At 38.1% G+C, this 18,099-nt stretch overlaps 2 protein-coding genes across 5 annotated transcripts; one reads left to right on the top strand and one right to left on the bottom strand.

The window, feature by feature from the left end:
- On the bottom strand, window positions 12-17,678 carry LOC18783496 (serine/threonine-protein kinase EDR1). 4 transcript variants are annotated; one of them, XM_020560733.1, is made up of 18 exons: window positions 17,360-17,678; window positions 14,954-15,331; window positions 14,333-14,536; window positions 13,865-14,053; window positions 13,453-13,712; window positions 13,201-13,320; window positions 12,916-13,005; window positions 11,370-11,432; window positions 10,652-10,747; window positions 9,797-9,889; window positions 7,539-7,635; window positions 5,853-6,081; window positions 5,272-5,395; window positions 5,099-5,118; window positions 4,825-4,981; window positions 3,086-3,374; window positions 2,885-2,957; window positions 2,445-2,762 (listed from the first exon to the last, which is right to left on the bottom strand). In XM_020560733.1, exons 2-18 carry the CDS (start codon window positions 15,200-15,202, stop codon window positions 2,680-2,682), a joined length of 2,436 nt encoding a protein of 811 aa, XP_020416322.1. In that variant the 5' UTR covers window positions 15,203-15,331; window positions 17,360-17,678; the 3' UTR covers window positions 2,445-2,679. The 4 variants fall into 4 exon arrangements, with proteins under 4 accessions (XP_020416324.1, XP_020416322.1, XP_020416323.1 ...); XM_020560734.1 differs by having other exon boundaries at window positions 2,464-2,762; window positions 17,363-17,678; XM_020560735.1 differs by lacking the exon at window positions 11,370-11,432 and having other exon boundaries at window positions 12-2,762.
- LOC18784278 (F-box/LRR-repeat MAX2 homolog A) lies at window positions 60-2,564 on the top strand. The gene is made up of 2 exons (XM_007214923.2): window positions 60-2,324; window positions 2,426-2,564. The coding sequence occupies exon 1, from the start codon at window positions 89-91 to the stop codon at window positions 2,276-2,278; it is 2,190 nt and encodes a 729-aa protein (XP_007214985.1). The 5' UTR covers window positions 60-88; the 3' UTR covers window positions 2,279-2,324; window positions 2,426-2,564.

Raw genomic sequence — 18,099 nt, 5'->3', positions numbered from 1 at the left:
CAAAAATCTCACTCCTCTCTCTCTCTCTCTCTCTCTCTAAACACACAGAGCAACACTAAACAATCAAACGACTTGTCATAAACCCACCATGACCACCGCCACCACAATCAATGACTTGCCGGACGCCATACTCTCGACCATAATCGGGATGGTATCCGGCACCCGAACCCGGAACTCCCTCTCCCTCGCGTGCCGCAAATTCCGGAGCACGGAGAGGGCCACGCGCACCTCCCTCACACTACGGGGAAACGCGCGCGACCTCCCCGACCTCCCGCTCTGCTTCGCCGCCGTCACCCACCTCGACCTCTCCCTCCTCTCTCCGTGGGGCCACTCTCTGCTCTCACCCTCCGCCGCCGCCAATGACACCGACCCTCTCCTCCTGGCCCAACGCCTACGTGCCGCCTTCCCATTCGTGGACTCCCTCATCGTCTACTCCCGATCTCCTTCCACCGTCCAGATCGTCTCCCATCTGTGGCCCGGATTGCGCCGCGTCAAGCTTGTCCGATGGCATCAACGGCCACAATCGCCCCCCGGCGCCGACTTCGATCCTCTCTTCGACCAATGCCACTCGCTCTCCGAGCTCGACCTGTCGGAATTCTACTACTGGACGGAGGACCTCCCCCCGGTCCTCGAGGCCCACCCGAACGTGGCCCGATCTCTCACCAAGCTGGATCTCCTGACGACGTCGTTTACCGAGGGGTTCAGAGCGAACGAGATCAAATCCATCGTCACCGCCTGCCCTAAGCTCCAGCATCTTCTCATCGCGTGTATGTTCGATCCCCGATACATAGGCTTCGTCGGCGAGGAGGCTCTGCTGTCGATCTCCGCTAACTGCCCGGAGCTCAAAGTCGTCCATTTGATCGATACGTCATCGTTGGCCAACGCCCGCGGCGATCCAAACGACGACGGATTTACGTCGGAGGACGCGCGGATTGGGCGCGCGGCTTTGGTGGATTTCTTCTCGGGGCTTCCGCTGTTGGAGGACCTGGCGTTGGATGTGTGCAAGAACGTGAGAGACAGTGGGTTGGCGTTGGAAGTGCTTGGGTCGAAGTGTCCCAGGCTGAGGGCTCTCAAGCTTGGGCAGTTTCATGGGATTTGCTCTGCGATTGGGTCCGAGCTAGACGGCATTGCGTTGTGTTCAGGGCTGGAGTCGTTGTCGATCAAGAACTCGGCTGATTTGACGGATATGGGGTTGATTGAGATCGCTAGAGGGTGCTGCAAATTGGCCAAGTTTGAGGTTCAGGGATGTAAGAGAATCACGGTGAAGGGGCTGAGGACGATGGCTTGCTTGTTAAGGAAGACTCTGGTTGATGTTGGGATCTCTTGTTGCAAAAACTTGGATGCTGCTGCTTCTTTGCGGGCTTTGGAGCCGATTCGTGATCGGATTCAAAGGCTCCACATTGATTGTGTTTGGGAGCAGGAGGATGAGCATGCCCGCAATTTTGATCTCAATCAAGTGAATGATCAAGAAGATGTTAATAGTGAAGCCAGTGTGTTGAATCGGAATGGGGAGGATGCTGATTACATGGAGTTGAATTGGGCGGCTGAGTATGAGCACAGAAGCAGCAAGAAATGCAAGTTGGGGTTGGATGGGGACTGTTCCTATATGCCACCAAGCAATGGATATGGCTATGGCAATGGAAATGGGTTTTGGTGTGGTGAGAGCTGGGAGAGGTTGCATTATCTTTCACTTTGGATTGGGGTTGGTGAGCTGCTGACCCCGTTGCCAACGGCTGGTCTCGATGACTGTCCCAATCTGGAGGAGATTCGGATCCGGGTAGAAGGGGATTGCAGGGGAAGGCAGAAACCCACACAACGAGATTTTGGGTTGAGCTGCCTCGCCGGCTATCCTCTGCTGTCCAAGATGAAGTTGGATTGTGGTGATACAGTTGGCTATGCACTTACTGCACCCCCGGGGCAGATGGACCTGAGTCTTTGGGAGAGGTTCTTCCTGAGTGGGATTGAAAGCTTGAGCCTCAGTGAACTCGATTACTGGCCCCCGCAGGATCGGGACGTAAACCAGAGGAGTCTTTGGCTTCCGGCCGCTGGGTTGCTGTCAGAATGCCTGACATTGCGGAAGCTTTTCATCCATGGCACGGCACATGAGCATTTCATGATGTTCCTGGTGAGAATTCCAAGCTTGAACTGCAACTTGAGGGATGTGCAGCTGAGGGAGGATTACTATCCGGCACCAGAAAACGAAATGAGTACAGAGATGAGGGTGGATTCGTGCCGTCGCTTTGAAAAAGCACTCAACAGGCGGCCTATCCTTGACTGAAGATGAAACTAATGTGATTAAGAAAAAAAATAGTTGTAAGAGGAATGTAAGAGTTCTGAAAATCTTGTTCATGCCTGTTTTATCATTTTGAAATTTCCATCAAATAATACTTTCCTTTGTCGTTTTTCCTGCTGTTTATGGTTGCAGATAACAGAAGTAACAAGAATAAAAGCCAAAATCCAAGCTTCTCAACAAACTCATTTGTTTTTTGATTGCACAAAAAAGCGGAGTCGCAGCAACATTGGAGGAAGATGCGAAACGGAGAACATAAAAAGTAAAAAAAAAAGCCAAATTTATGATTTTACAATGATTGAGAAATTGACAGCAGAATACAACCTTAAGCCGAGAATACAATGCAACACCTCTACCATGTTTTCTATACACAAGAAACAAAGATTGTATCAGCAAAGTGAGTATTCGCAGTCTAACAAGCGGGAGAGTATCTCCTCACAGCTTGGCCGATCATCCGGTTCTGTCCAACAATCTGTAATAAAACCCAAAACAAAAGGTAAATGTGTCAGCTTGGGAAGCCTGATAATGCATGAAAAATCATGAAAAAATGTATCAACTTCTTCACATTTTCATTAAGCTTAAGCAACTGCTCACCCGAAATAAGCCTGCCCAGTGGACCGTCCGGAATTTCCAATCGGGAACCCTCATTGGCAACAGCATAAACTACCTGCATAGAAGAAAAGCTAAGAATTCAGTTATAGCCTTCTTAAAATGCTAGATGGTTGGATTCTACAAGGTACATATTCAGAACAAGAATGAAACGTTCCATGTAAAATAAAAACAGACGATGTATACCCTCTCTGGTGGAACACCTTCCCACGGTCTATTTAGAGTGCAGAGCTCCCACATTATCACCCCGAGGCTGAAAATATCACATTTTTCGGTGAAGGGTTCATTTCGAATAAGTTCAGGTGCCATCCATTCTGGAGTTCCGGCAGACGAGGAGTCCTTCATGTTTGTCTCGTTCATTATTCTTGAGAGCCCAAAATCACAGATCTTGACAGTCCAATGTTTATTCACGAGACAGTTTGCACTTTTTAAATCGCGGTGAACTATCTTCATCCGGTGCATGCACATCAACCCCCTTTAGTTGCAAACAAAAGATTCCAGTCACTACTTATCTATACCACTCACATAAAATAAAAATATAATAATAAATTGAACAAATTTATCAAATGCTTTCGCTTGAAAGTACAAGAGCCATGTTTAAATTATATGGAAATCTCACGAAATGCCAAATTCTCTTAGCAAATATTACAGTCATGCTTTGAAATATGCCACTGGAGTTCATCCTATGGCAGTATCTTATACAGAATCTTCTAATTTTTTTCAAATTCCAAGAAGTTTCACGCAAATAGAGATTATAAAAGATCAAATTGTTTTGTGCCACTTTGTTAAACGTTTGGAGAAAAAAAATTCCAGACCCCCAAAAGAGAAGTAAAGAACATTTCAAGCATTAGCCAATGCAAACATCTGATACCTTAATCAGACTGATAACATGTTAGATAATGACTAAGAAACTGTCAATTAGGTGCCTTAGAAAGATATAGAGCTAACGTTGTTCATCTTTTAGCAGCTAGTACATCTGAATTTAGGTATTGAAAGCCTAAGATAAGTGGAAACACACGTCAGTTTGTTTTTCAAGATTCAGATAATTTTATTATTATTATGTTTTAACGATTTCAAGATTCAGATAATAATAATGATTTCCTCTTTTCCAGAATAAACACAGAGATTAGATCTACAAACAGTCACCTCTAAAAAAACGTGTGTGTTAAAAAGATATTCAATTCACAGCAGTCAAGAACAAATAACAGGCAGGCCTGAGAGTGACCATAGATAGATCCACCTTCTATAAGAAATGACAAAGGTTAGAGCACTAAATCAACCTGAACCCTTGAGCTTCCCATTTAGGTTAGGTACATAAATCTTATTTCTAATCTCTTCTAACCATTTACTTAAAGCTCTAACATTTTCCCCTAACCAACCAGTAATCACCATGATCCCTCTTTCAAACAGACACACTGCACCAAGTTAGGGACCCATCATGCATTAACAGCTGGGTTTCACGGCACATGACCATAGAGCAGATGGAAACTCATGTTGTCTTGCCCCCTGTTTTACTACCAACAAGTCCTAAAAATGCATTCAGCCATAATTGACTCTCCTATTCAACTGCTCATCTACATCGTTGTCTCATTTTCAATTTCGGTATATTTGGTACTACTGAGTTCCAAGCGTGCATTTCACATAACCAGCACTTTAAATGTAGCATGGATGGTGTCATAGTACTTATATGGAATTTATTGCAATATGACTGGTACATGTTGATCACAATACGTTGAAAGCTTCGTGCTATTGCAATCTTAAAAGATCCATAATAAATTCTTCCAAGGAGCCAAAAATAACTCAGATAAATTTATGCCCTATAAAGGTGTGAAATTAACTGGATTTTAGGAGTATTCTTGGAACAGAACGCATATTAGTAGAAGCCAAATGGTTTGCATAAATATCCATAGGCAGAGTGAACAGACCTGCATATGTCACGCAACATTTTTAGTCTCCTTCGCCAGCTAAGCTTCTTCTTCTGGCCACTTAAATGAATCAAATAATACAAGGATCCCATCTCCATGTATTCTGTAACCATTGATAAGTGTGGAGGCTTTGTGCATGCACCTAGAAATAAAATAACTGCAGACAACGGCAATTTTGTATCAGTGTGGATCTAATATCTACTATATGACCATCTTATACAACAATCATAGATAAATGAAAATGGAATGCATAAATAACTAGAACAGAAAGTACCATTTGGATGCCGAAGACGGCTGGAAACCCACATACAAAAGAAAATGGAAAAAAAGAAAAGAAAAAAAAAGCACATTAGAAAATTATATCATCAATCAAATTTTTTTTAAAAAAAACTTACCGCAAAGTGCCGTAAACACAATACAAAAATCAAGGTATCTTTGAGAAATTACCTAAGAATGGATATCTCATTGCAGAAGTCTTCCATGTTTTCAGTAGTTAGATCTTGCTCTAAGAAAACCTTTATTGCAACATCTGTTCCATTCCAAACACCTCGAAAGACTTCTCCAAAGAACCCTAAATATGGAATGAACAACCAAAATTAGCACAATCAGTTAAAACTGTTCTTTAAAAAAAAAATTATAACTGAAAATTTACTCTTTTCCTCAAAAAAAGTGGAGCTTCTTTGTATATTCCTTTTTTTTTTTTTTTTTTTTGGCTTGGGGAGTTTTGATCACAAAACCTTATGCATCTCAAGGATAAAATGGACATGTGGCATGTAAAAAACCAGCCTGAAGTTTCAGAGGCGTTCTCAGGCAATTACCATTGGTCTAAAGGGGCATACAAAACTCTAGAAGAGGACCAGAACTATTACTTTTTGTCAGACCTATCTTGTATTCTCCTAACTTATTCTCCTAATTGTCCACATTAGGAATAAATACTTATATCTCTTTACTAACCTGGTCCACACTTCTCAAGCCAACAATATAGTGATAGTGAAGTATTCTATGTACGATATAGAAGTGATTCTTACCAATTCCAACACGAGTTCCAACAGTCAATTCTGAGAAATCAATATTCCATTCCTGATAAGGCAATAGAGGTTTATTACCACACGTGGCGGACTCAAGAATTCTGTTCCATGTTAAGACCAATTCATCATTTCTCGTGAATTCAGAAGGTCCAATTCTCTCAGACGTTTGACTCCTATATTGATGTGGTGATGAAGGTAACGATATTGCTTTTTGAGAACTGATTTGGTCCTGGGGAAACAAACATAAAGCAGTCTTCAATCATAAGCTGACATTGTAAGCTTCATAATAAATTTCTTAAATAAAAACTAACAATGTTCTAATGACTCTTCCTAAATCTCTTAAAGAGTACAAGGACAATTGAAAAATTAAAAACAAAAAAATAAAATAAGCACAAAATTGTTAATATCTGATGAGTGAAAATCATCTATCCAACCTGCATAGTGGAATTTAATGAAATAAGATCAATGAAAATGGCAATTTTAGAATGAAAATTAGAATTATCATGTAACAGTGGAATTTAATTAATTTTTATTGCCTATGTAATTCTCGCATTCACCTAGGGTTGGGAGGGTAGTCAACCAAAGTTGTTAGTTAGATATTTCTTATTTTCAGTAACAGTCCATTTCATATTTTCTCTGGTTTATATTCATTATCAATTTTTTTTTCTTATCTCATCACCAAGTTTGCATTGAATTAATGTTACACCTGTTATAAATTGCAAGCATGTTTCCCGGTAAGGTTGATCAGGCATATTTTGTTCCCTTTAGGCTTTAAGCAGCATTCATTAGTTTAATAACCAACAGTAGACAGGGAAACGAGACTAGAACACTAATCACGAAAGGGGTTATTATATACATTAATGAGATAAACATCCAAGAGTACTTGTGCACTGGATGTGGAGGTAATGTAAAAGTTCACAAGTAGGTTACATATGAGTAGAGGGGATCACAATGCAAGACACTGCAACTGAATTTGTTGGATGCAAGATCAAACTCAGTCAAAAATGCCAAGCATCTAATGACTGATTAACAAGCGGTCATTCTAGTATGTATACATTCTTCTCCTATGCGGACGCCAATGTAAACAGGGAGGAAAGCAGGGAGTAGTAGAAAATACATGGCGTCCGCACGGTAATAACGTCCGGACGTCTGCATTGAAATACAATGATCTAAACTGTCTATTTTATAGGTATTCCTACTACTCCTCCTTGCTTTCCTCCTTGTTTACAATGGCGTCCGCACGATAATAACATCCGGACATCTGAATTGAAATTCAATGATCTGAACAGTCTATTTTATAGGTATTCCTTCAAAGATCATCTCTGCAAAAAATCACTTGAGTTCAAATTAATTTGACCACTCAATTAATGGTTGTTATTTTAGTATTTTCTTGAAGCACTGTATTCGTCTATTTTGTTGGTCAAACTAAACATCTTCATTGTTTTCAATTTGGCTAATTTTTTAAGGATGATCTATGAATGAAGACTTGAAAAATATATATGTGTGTGTGTGCGCGTGTGTGTGAGAATAAAATTCCAAAATTATAGTGTTTCACAATGACTATGAATATACAGAATTTTAAGCTACCTGAAAGCATAGTAAAGATGCTACAGAAACAAAACTAACAAACAAAAGAACAAACATTTATTTCATGCAGACGTGGTTTACTGCAATAAAAACACGTACATTTTTCTGAAGACCAGAAGTAATGTTTCTGTCATCATCACCCTGCTCTCTCAAAAGACGATTTTGCTTCAATGTTTCATTCATCGCTCGTACAGCCCTAATATAGTTCAATAGATCTCCAGTTACTGATTATAGAAACATATCCAAAGATCTGATAAAATAAAACTTAAAAAGAATCAAGAAAACATAAGCCTTAAGAAAGAAAAAAGAGTAGCACATCATATACCAAGTGTACAGAAACCTCAACAGTCCCAGCAAACTGAAGTAGTCAACTCACCATTCAAAAAATATTTTTTTTAGTTCAACAATTAACCCAAGTGAAAAACTGAAAATACAAACAAGTGCAAACTAGCCTAACTAATATGGTCCAAGGGTTGTACTGGTTTGAAAATATCCATCGGATTCTGGCATAATTCTCTATCCAGAGCTTATGAATGTCTCCATGTGAACACGTACACTAGAGGTCAAATTGGCTAGATATCAGGTTTACAAGGAACTTGGCTTAAGAATGAAATTTGGCCACTGACTAGTCCATATTGGTTAAGCAGCATATAAGTGTACTAGTTTTGGAATCGTATCACTTCAAGGTTTTGTAAATAATCTTCATAATAGATTTCGAGGTTTTGTAAATAACCTTCATGATAAAAAATAAAAATTCTTTTGATAGGAAATGAGAATTTTGTAGAATGAGAAAAATAATGTTTAAATGGGAATGGAAGTTCAAACTACAAGCAAAATCATACTAAACCTAACTAAAAATATGATTTCGACCTAGAAAAAAAAAACCCAACTAATCAGAGAAAAACAAGCACCACTTAGTACAAAATACCAGACCAGCGAAGATGGATCACCCTAAAGAGTACATGTAAAACAAGTTATAGTGAAGAAAAAGTAGGCATGCTTGCTGTGGTGCTGCAATTGATTTGCTACCATTTAGCTCTAGGTACTCTAAATTTTGCATCACTATCCCAAAATTTCTTTTAGTTAATCCATGTTAGATAATTGTCAATCCCTCTTACTCACCATATTCAATCCATTTCTGTCAAGAGTACTACAGACACCCCTTCCCCCCGCCCCAGTCTGTCTTTATATCGTAGGACAAGATATAATTTGATACCACTCAGAAAACTTAAAACTATCCTCACCACAACGGTCAAAAGCCCTTAAGCCTATAAGGCTCTGTGACACAATCTTTTGTATTAGAAAACTATATATTCTTGACAGATTGATTCCCATGGCTGCACATGCTCCTAGAGATGAATCTGGTAACATTAAGTGATATAATATAGTAGATGAGGAAGCATAAACTATAAAATGAGATATTTTTCTTCAGGGAATAAAAATGAACCACATCATTTGCCTCATGGCAATTTCCCATGTGATGTAGGGCACAGGTGAATTGTAGATTTAGGTGGTTTAGCGGAAGCGAAAACAATGGAAAACAGAACATAGAAGGAACAAGGATAGGTCTGGAATCACTCCAGGGTTTTGGCTTCGCACCAAGGGGTTTGGCTTCGCACCAAAGAAGTCTCCAATCTCTGGAAAATAAACTTTTCTTTATATCTCAACAACTCCACTCTAAAGAACTACATGGAGGGTAGGGTATTTATAGCAAACTAAAACCTAGAGACAATAGGATAAAAATCCCTTACTAAAACAGAAATCCAAATCCACCAAGGAACTAATTCAAATAAACTAGGAAACTTAAATAAAATCCTACTAGAATCTGGAAACTAAAATCCTAGTGAAATCTGGAAAACTAGAGAATCTAGGAAACTAACTAATGATGTCCGCATCACCATGGCTCCTCACATGAGCAAACTATGATAGCAAAGCACTTCAGAGTGTCAGAGATCAATGCCCATTTTACTGGTCAATTAATGAAGCTTATTTCCAGCTTTGAGAACACTCTCGTTGGCTTTTGTCCTCCTATTACAATTTCATTGAATCCTGGGACCTCTTTCTCATTTAACTTTCAGATACTTTCAACAAATACTTGGCTCTAATATAAGAACATGCACTGTAAAGACATTGATCCAAACAATCAAAATCAAATGGAAGGTGCAAAGCACAAAAAATTCAAAGAGAAAAAGTTTATTAACCACAATATTTTTTTTATAAAGTAACCAATAAGAACAGATGAATGCAAAAGTACATGGATGAAAACATCAGTTTAACCACAATGGAGTAATGCTGTGAAATTAACAATTCATAATGAAGCAAACATTTCTCTTGAAAATAATGAAATAAACATCAACCTTACGATATCATCACCAATCTCTGGAGTAATACTAATGCTTCTTCTTCTTAATCTACGAGCTTCTGATGTTGATGTACCATCTGACCTGTAGCTACAATAAAGAATTGAAGACAAGTAGTTTCAGACCACAGATATATTTCTTTAAGGATATGTAGATTGAGCTGTGAAAGAAACATCACATACAAGCTAAAAAAAATTAATAACACACAAAAGTACACAAATACAAAATTTCATCAGACAATAACATCAAACCTCTTAGGAATGAAACTAGCTCAGCATATTATACTTCTATATCAGTTAGTTATCTCCAAATGATCCAAGTACAATTGATGAAGTTTAAAGTTTAATGGTATTGAGTAGAAGAGACAATGAGTGGAATATAATAACATTTTAACAAGATAACACAGAAAATATAGCTAATGCATGTTGATAGAATGAAGTCCATTCCAATGTTTTTCACTTTTCATCTGCATAGAACTGAAAACCTCATGTCACTGAGGGATCAATTTTGCATTCTCCCGGTCTTTCTCTGGCTAACTGAATGAACAAGGGATAGTTTTTGGGCCCCAAGCATGGTTTGATTTAGTGATTATGTCATGTCAGTTAAGCAAACATGGTCAAAAACCACATAAAATTGCCCTGGGCATTGTCATTCCCAGGATACAACTCCATTCCCAATCTTGTAAACATGAAAATATTGAGGTCCTCAATACTGTTCATTGGTTAAGGAATAAGACCTGAATTAATATCCATTGCCTCAGTACACAAGAAAATTGTGGATAATTCACTAAAGCATTCATCAAAGATTCAGTTTTCATATAGTGGGGTACAACAGGATCAATAGATGTAAAACCTTGAGGTAGGCATGTCATCAGCATAATCTCTAAAAGATTTCCTATCACCACTGAGCATGGACCGCCCACGTGCTCGAAATGAAGGATGCTCTGGACTGAAAAACCAAAAAAGATAAAAAGAAATAACTACAATGACAACTATATGCAATGACACGACTTAAAGAGTAAAAAGCGATTCTGGACCAATTTTAGACATCCTACCCAGCAAATTAAACACAAAATCATGGCAAATCATGGAGACCAGATAAATGAAAAAAAAATACATCTGAGCAGAAAATTGAAGTTTGAGGAAAAAGTGCAAGCATTTCTATAAGTGTGCATGTTATTTATATGGCAAAAGAAAAAGAAGCTAAATCTTTTTTTCTCAACAATAGCATCAATATACCTGGAAAATTGAAACTGTCACCATTGATATAGACCATGTACTTCACCAAGAACTCAGTATCTTATTGGCATTATTGGGAGATTAAGAGAAAATATGGCACCATATATACGTGTTGATTGAATCTTAAATTTATAGTCACAAAATTTTACTTTTACGGCCTCGATAATTTAGGTCACTAATAAATTTGGGCACATCGTGTGACCACCAACAAAACTTACTTTTATACTGGACTAACTTTCTCATCCCATGCTTTAAGACAGTGGATTAGTGTAAAAAAAGAAAAAGGATAATCATACAGATAACCATTCAAGAAACCCTAGTAAGGAACTGACCTGAAGCAACCACAAAATTTTATCTCATCAAACCCGTCATTACTACTTACAACGTCCACAACACTGCCAAATTCAGTCACCTATATTTTAGGGTCACTGCTTTTCCATCAGCCGAAATAAATTATCCTTTCACTATTGCAGCATTTATAACCATAATAAGATACTGAATCTGCATTTACTCACATGTCCACTAACTAATAGTGTTGAACAATGAATGATTAAAAAAAATACAAACAGGTTGAGAATACAATTCAGCAACCATACCCAAGAAAAACTAAATTATCAAAGTTATTCAGATGTTAGGGCATATCAGGGTCAAATTTTGCCTATCCTTTTCCTCTAAACATATCATGGTTTGGATCAAAATATCATAGAGAAATTGGTACACACAGCATTCTTTTTTAGTGCTTGTTAGTATTATTGTCATCTATCCAGAGGAACAAGCCCAGAAGCATGCCGCGCATGCGCACACACAAACACTCCATTTGGCATAAGTAATTTGAAAAATCAATATCTAGCTCCGGGTCAAATTACCTTGAACATTTTTACAAATTTAATACCATTAAGAAGCAATTTACGATCATTATTCCACGTTCTTACAATAAGCCATCTGTAAAGAAGAGACCAGACCAAAAAAGTCCTGAAATACTCTTGAGAGGTGCAGACCATATAATTTCTGCTATTAGACAGGACAAATTTTTGAGAGGGAGAGATAGATAGATAGAGAGGTTAAACCTGCAAAACTCTGTTATCTTCAGAAAAAGAAAACCGAGCAGCAGGAAAAAAAGTTTATCACTGCACTTTACTTAATACATACAGAAACTCTACAGCAGAATTCCTGGAGAGCCAGGTTGAGCTTATTGTCAAACTAGCTTGTATATTTTCAATTTTTTCCCATCCCTCCCACAAGACGCTTCTTCAATAGTATCACTTTCAAATGAAAATAAAACTGTAAAACAAACTTAATCCTATTATCCAACCTAAACTGAAGTATGCAAGAAAGCCATCTCTCCCTTGGGATTGAAAAGCAATCAGGATGTACACAGAGGCACAAAATTTGGTCTCCATAGCCACCATAGAGAGATGTAGAAACATAAGCTATTGAAAAAGGACGAAAAATTAAAAGAAAGAGGAACTGATCCTTTAACACCACATACCATATATCTTTGAAGCCTATAACCTCACAATGTAAACTAAGGATTGGTTAGTATAACAAGCAACCGCTCAATTCACCATCAATAGATAAACCCATATGGTCTTAAAACTTAGTCATACACATTCAAGCAATTAAATAGAAGTTAGAACTACATTTTGAACAAAGCTCCTCCGATATCAAGCTCTCAAAAAATTAGATGTGCACACAAAAACAACTCAGTAGAATCAAGTTCCTACTAGACCAATTGTCACCAAACGGTGCCTCTATGATTCTAGACTCACACCAAAACATGATCTATAATCATTAACAATGGGGAGTTCTGAATCTTCAAAACAAACAAAACTGAATCTGAAAGACATTATTACAAAACACATTGGGATAAAGAAGAACCTTGAACTAGCAGTCCGCTGTTCAGCAATGGCCTTTCTTCGACTACGGCGCCAAAATGAAGTTGCAATGTTGGGTTCACTATGTGATAAACTGACGGATTCAAAAAGTTATTCAATAACAAATAACTCAGAGTCTCCCGAACTTTCAAAAAATCCAGAAAATGCCCAATAATAGGATGAAGTTAATGAGAAGAATAATTATAAGAATAAAAAAAGCGTACAGAAGGTCATAACAAGTCATTCAAGAATTACAGTTGAACTTGTCAAGATAGGAAATATAAATTACCTCAGTTTTCTTTCAATGGAAGTGATAGGTCGCAACATCATATTTCGCAATGAAGGACCTTGTACATTCGAGGGCACATCAAATCTCCCTCGGAACTGAAGACTCTCATCTCTTTCAGCACTGCAACAGAAGAAATTTAAAATAACTCAGTTTTCTTTGTAATGCATGCTTGCAACAAGAACATGAAGCATCACAGGTTCCAAATTTCCAAGTTCAATAAACATGTAGGATTTACAAACCCCATCAGCTAACCTGTCAGGATCCATTCTCTCTGAAAATCCATATAGGGGACTGTTTGGTTCTAGTGGTGAATCACAGGAATCATTTTCCGCAGAATCACTCTCCCCTGCTGCAGAAATATGGGTCATAAAGATTGCCTTGGTTGATCGGGGTAACAGCTTGCCGGGGATCCGCATTAGGTCGACCAATAGTTCAACAGAGTTCAACACAACTATCACAGACATATGCTTATATGAATCTACACACTCAACAGCCCCATCAATAGAAAGACCCTGATAGAAAAGAAAAAAAAGGAGGAAAAGAGACAGCCTTCAAATTTCAGTGCTACGTGTGATTAAGGAGTAATAAATTATAACATGTCTTTGACAATTTCCTTATTCTTTTGCTGGAAATCGTACAATGTCCATGGAAACAAAAAGCTTACCACCACTAGCCTACTTTCAAGACCTACGGTATCTGCTAGAACTTTGAACAGGATTGCTCTAGGACGGCATGAACCATGCTTTATTTGCCCCAAAAGTTGGACTCCTCGATTATCAAACATGTGGGACGTTTCTTCTAGTGCAGCTTTTGCTGGACTTTCCACAGGTGGCCGCTTATAAAAATCTGAAACCTGTATAGGCATTGCAGTCGAAGTTAAATCATCTCTTAATAATAATAATTTAAACATGTATTAAAGCATCTGACCAGAATCAGGTAACAGATCTACATGGCATCATGCTCATGACTCATCTTGGTTATGATCACAGAAACATGAATAGTACAACATTGTAAGCGGCAGTCTTCGACAGTTGAAAACATTGGACGAAAGGCATCAAAGAAGCAAACAGAAAAAATAAGTGCACCCAAGGTAACTTCAAAGTACATCTAGAAAAACAGGTAAATTTCTCACCAGTCCAGCAATCTTTTTTATCATTGCAGCTGGATTTGAGTTCAATCCTTTCACTAGTGCCACAATCAGTTGCTTCAGCATGGACAACTTTTTGTCTTTTGAACTATCTACAAGAATGACATCAGCTTTCACACCCTCTGCCTCAATTGCATGAAGTTCATCAAGAGTAGGAATATCATCAAAGATCTCCTTGAGCCTTTTATCCTGTATATTGTCAGATTTAATCAATTGACACGATGAAGCATCACTCATAGACAGGTAAAAAAGAAAAAATATAAGCAAAGACAATAATAATTTAAATACGCCCAAATAACAACAACTACTCAGTGATACATTGACAATGCTTCATTATCTGCATTGGTACATCTATTCTTTGAACAAGCAAGTGATCCACGTTAGGTGTTTATCATTTTTAGGATAGTGAAAAAAAGAAACAATCAGACTGTTTTCTCAAAATTGTTTAAAGAAGGAAAGAAAAACAAGGGTGCACCATTTTCTTTACAGCGACATTCATCTCTTAGACACACAGGCAAGATGTGACAGGAAGCAACAGAAACAACAGCTATTAATTATCAACACTAAGAAAATAACAACTAAGTACCACCAACAATTAATTCTCACCGGAATGACAGAATAGAAACCATTGGGAATCGGTTCTAAAAGCATTCCACTTTGCCATAGAACTTGTGATGCTGTCTGAGATGACAACACATCTTGGTACGGACTTCTAGGTGATTCGGTATTACTCAAGGTTTCTTCATGGGAACCCAAAGAAACAGATCCAAATTTGTCCACGAAATCTGAAGGCCACCATGAAGCATTTGGAGGCCCTTGCTCTGCGGGCCCTGCATCATCTCGTGTCTCCTCCATGTATTTAAATATCTGAAATTCAAAACCATTTCTCCCCCACTTCTTACCCCATAAAAGATGTCTTCAACCTAACAGCATTCCTTACAAAACACAATTCCACCGATTTCTTCAGGCTGGAGGCCATAAGACCTGAAAAATAGACAAAAGGTCAAAATTTGACATCAAAGTAAAGACAATTTAGAAGGGGAATATCATTGACCACTATAGAAAGGCAGGACAGTCTTCTGAAAATAACACCGAAGTAGAGCAGAATAACCAAGAAATCCCGTTGAAGTAAGAGTTTGTCAAAGGTATGTACAAGTGCAAACCCTTTAAAGGAAAAATATATTGCCCTGAATATGGTATAGTAAAAGTAAAGGGGAACAACACATAACAGCTAAAACAAAGGATAAGTAATCTTCAAACCCATTGTTCAGTCTTGCCCTCCTTATAAATATAGTTCGTGAATCAACAAAGATATTAGACATCTCTTTGAAATTAAACTGCTTGATATCACTTTTTAAAAGAAAAATGCGAAACAAAACAACTAGACAGCTTTCTCTAAATTATGTCTCGTGATATTTGTATTGCTCCATCGATCACCAAAGACATAACGGCTTTCTATCTGAATTAATGATGATACATTTGTTAATTAAAACAACAAATATAGGAAAAGAGTAATGTATTTGAGGAGAAAAGGACCTTTGTGTCAGGCATAAGACTTTACATATGCCCTTAGCCTAAGTTCTAATGTTAAACATAAAACATTCTTCTTACAATATTATCTGTTTTGCATTCTTGTTTTCTTTTTTTGAGTTTCATATCCTGTCTTTCATTGGAACTTGATAAGGAAATGTGTAATGTACTTTATTTCGAACAAGTTCAAAGGATATGTAATTTACCTTCCTATAGATGGTTATAGTACAATTTAAATGATACATGGCTGTTAGAATGACATTGTTCTGTCCTCTATATGTACTCTTATTTATATGTCCTTGCTGCTCACACACCTCGAAAACATCAGAGATTAAAAAAATTTGGAAAACTTGTTTACATGAGAGAAGTGTTGACAGTTGGGGGAGCTAATGGAATGAGATAACATGGGAAGATAGTCGAAAGCTGATGAGCTATAATGGATACTTTAAATTGGCAAATTTGCCTTAAATAGGCAGTGTATCATGGGGTTTTCATTTTATTTTTAAGTTTCCATACTTCTTTACACTATTTATTGACATCCAATATGACAACCAGCCATACGGGAAAGTCCGGTTTTATAATTTCCTATTCAACTAACTATTCTATCACCTAATATTTTAGCAAATATGGGAAGTACCAAAGTGACCCCGACACTTGAGGAATACACGAGTGAAAATAACCAACCAATAGCACATTCCAAACATACCTTATAGGGTTTTTATTTTCTTTGGTCAAACACACATTCTAGGGCTAAGCATCAATGAAACTGAAAGCAATATGCAACACTAAACACTTTATTAAGTCACACCCACTCGAAAGTAATACACTAGAGTGCAATTGAAACTTCAATCATGTATCAATAGCAAAAGATAACCCCCTCAGTTGTAGACATTCATAGCATTACGATGCTTTTTTCCTTTTTCTATACCTCATGTCCTGCCCATTGCCACCAAACAAGTGCATGCTGAGAGACAAAAATATCATGAGAAACCCATGTCATGCTCGCAAAACCAACCTTATAACTGCCTCCTCAAAAACAGTTTTCTTCTTACATCCCAACCCACAAAACCTCAGCACACAAACACTTAGATTGTTTTTGTCAGCACCACTCTCTATTAAGTAAAGACATTTCTGATCACCACCACATCCACAAACTTCAACCAACATCCCTCCCCAAAAAGAAAAGATAAAGAACCTACCACCTGCTCCAAATTCATATCACATGAAGAGGTAAGTTTACGCATTGGACTACTTCAGAAATAGCTAATTACACAATGCTCCTCCTTAGTCACTTCAAATCGCCAATACAGTTACACTTGAGTCCCACATTTCTATGCAAATCTAAATCAAGCTCCCACTAATCCAAGAAAGCTAAATTCCACATCGCACATACACTTAAATTAACCATTTTCATAAAACCAATGCAGGATCAATAAAAACAAGAAAAATTACAACAAAATTAAAAACAAAGCAAAAATTTACCACCAGCAGATCCAAGCATTTGAATTCCAATCCCCTTTTTGTTGCAATAACATTTGAATCTCAATTCTTCCTCATCTAAAGCCTCATCCCCTACGTCAAACCCTCGCAGATTCCCAGAGAGAAACAACCAAATTTGTGTATCTATATAGACGTATACAAATACGTATACATAGAGAGAGAGGACGACAGAGAGTGATGTGAGAGAGATGAAATATGGTAGAGATACCTCTCCGCGCTATATATATGGAGAGAGAAAGAGAGAGAGTATGAGTGCGTGATGCAAACGAGGAAGAAATGAACGAGAGCGAGCGAGAGAGAGAGAGAGAGAGAGAGAGAGAGAGAGAGAGAGGAAAGCGATGGGGTTTTAGAGAGAGAGAGAGTGTGTGTGAGGTGGTAAGTCACGTGCAGAGCGAGGGGGGATCTGGGGACCTCTCCCCGACAGCCAGCTGGCAGAGAAGGTGGCTCACCAACATCCACACACCTTCATCCGCGTGAAACACCCCTTTCTCGTTTAAATCTCTAATCTTTCACAAATTAATATTGAAAAATAAGAATTCAAACCAATTAATTATTTAATTAATGCAGAGAAAGAAATAATAATAATAATAATAATAAAAGTAAGTGTGAAAGTAGTACAAGATGTAAATGGACAAACAACAACCACAACCAAACACCACCACCTGTCTTTTAGTACCAAGAGTACACCTTTGGTGGACCAAATCAGTCAATACAATATTAGC

The sequence above is a fragment of the Prunus persica genome, chromosome G3 (assembly GCF_000346465.2).
Source record: "Prunus persica cultivar Lovell chromosome G3, Prunus_persica_NCBIv2, whole genome shotgun sequence".
NCBI lineage: Eukaryota > Viridiplantae > Streptophyta > Magnoliopsida > Rosales > Rosaceae > Prunus > Prunus persica.
The sequence above is the reverse complement of the archived record's forward strand: the minus strand, read 5'-3'. Positions and strand labels throughout refer to the sequence as shown.

Excerpts from the sequence above, each read along its gene's own strand:
- LOC18784278 (XM_007214923.2), top strand. The coding sequence starts at position 89 with ATGACCACCGCCACCACAATCAATGACTTGCCGGACGCCATACTCTCG.
- LOC18783496 (XM_020560733.1), bottom strand. The coding sequence starts at position 15,202 with ATGGAGGAGACACGAGATGATGCAGGGCCCGCAGAGCAAGGGCCTCCA. Across the intron at positions 13,713-13,864 it reads TTGAAAGTAGGCTAGTGGTG|GGTCTTTCTATTGATGGGGC; the intron begins GTAAGCTTTTTG and ends CTTTTCTATCAG. Across the intron at positions 10,748-11,369 it reads AAATTTTGTGGTTGCTTCAG|TCCAGAGCATCCTTCATTTC; the intron begins GTCAGTTCCTTA and ends TTGGTTTTTCAG.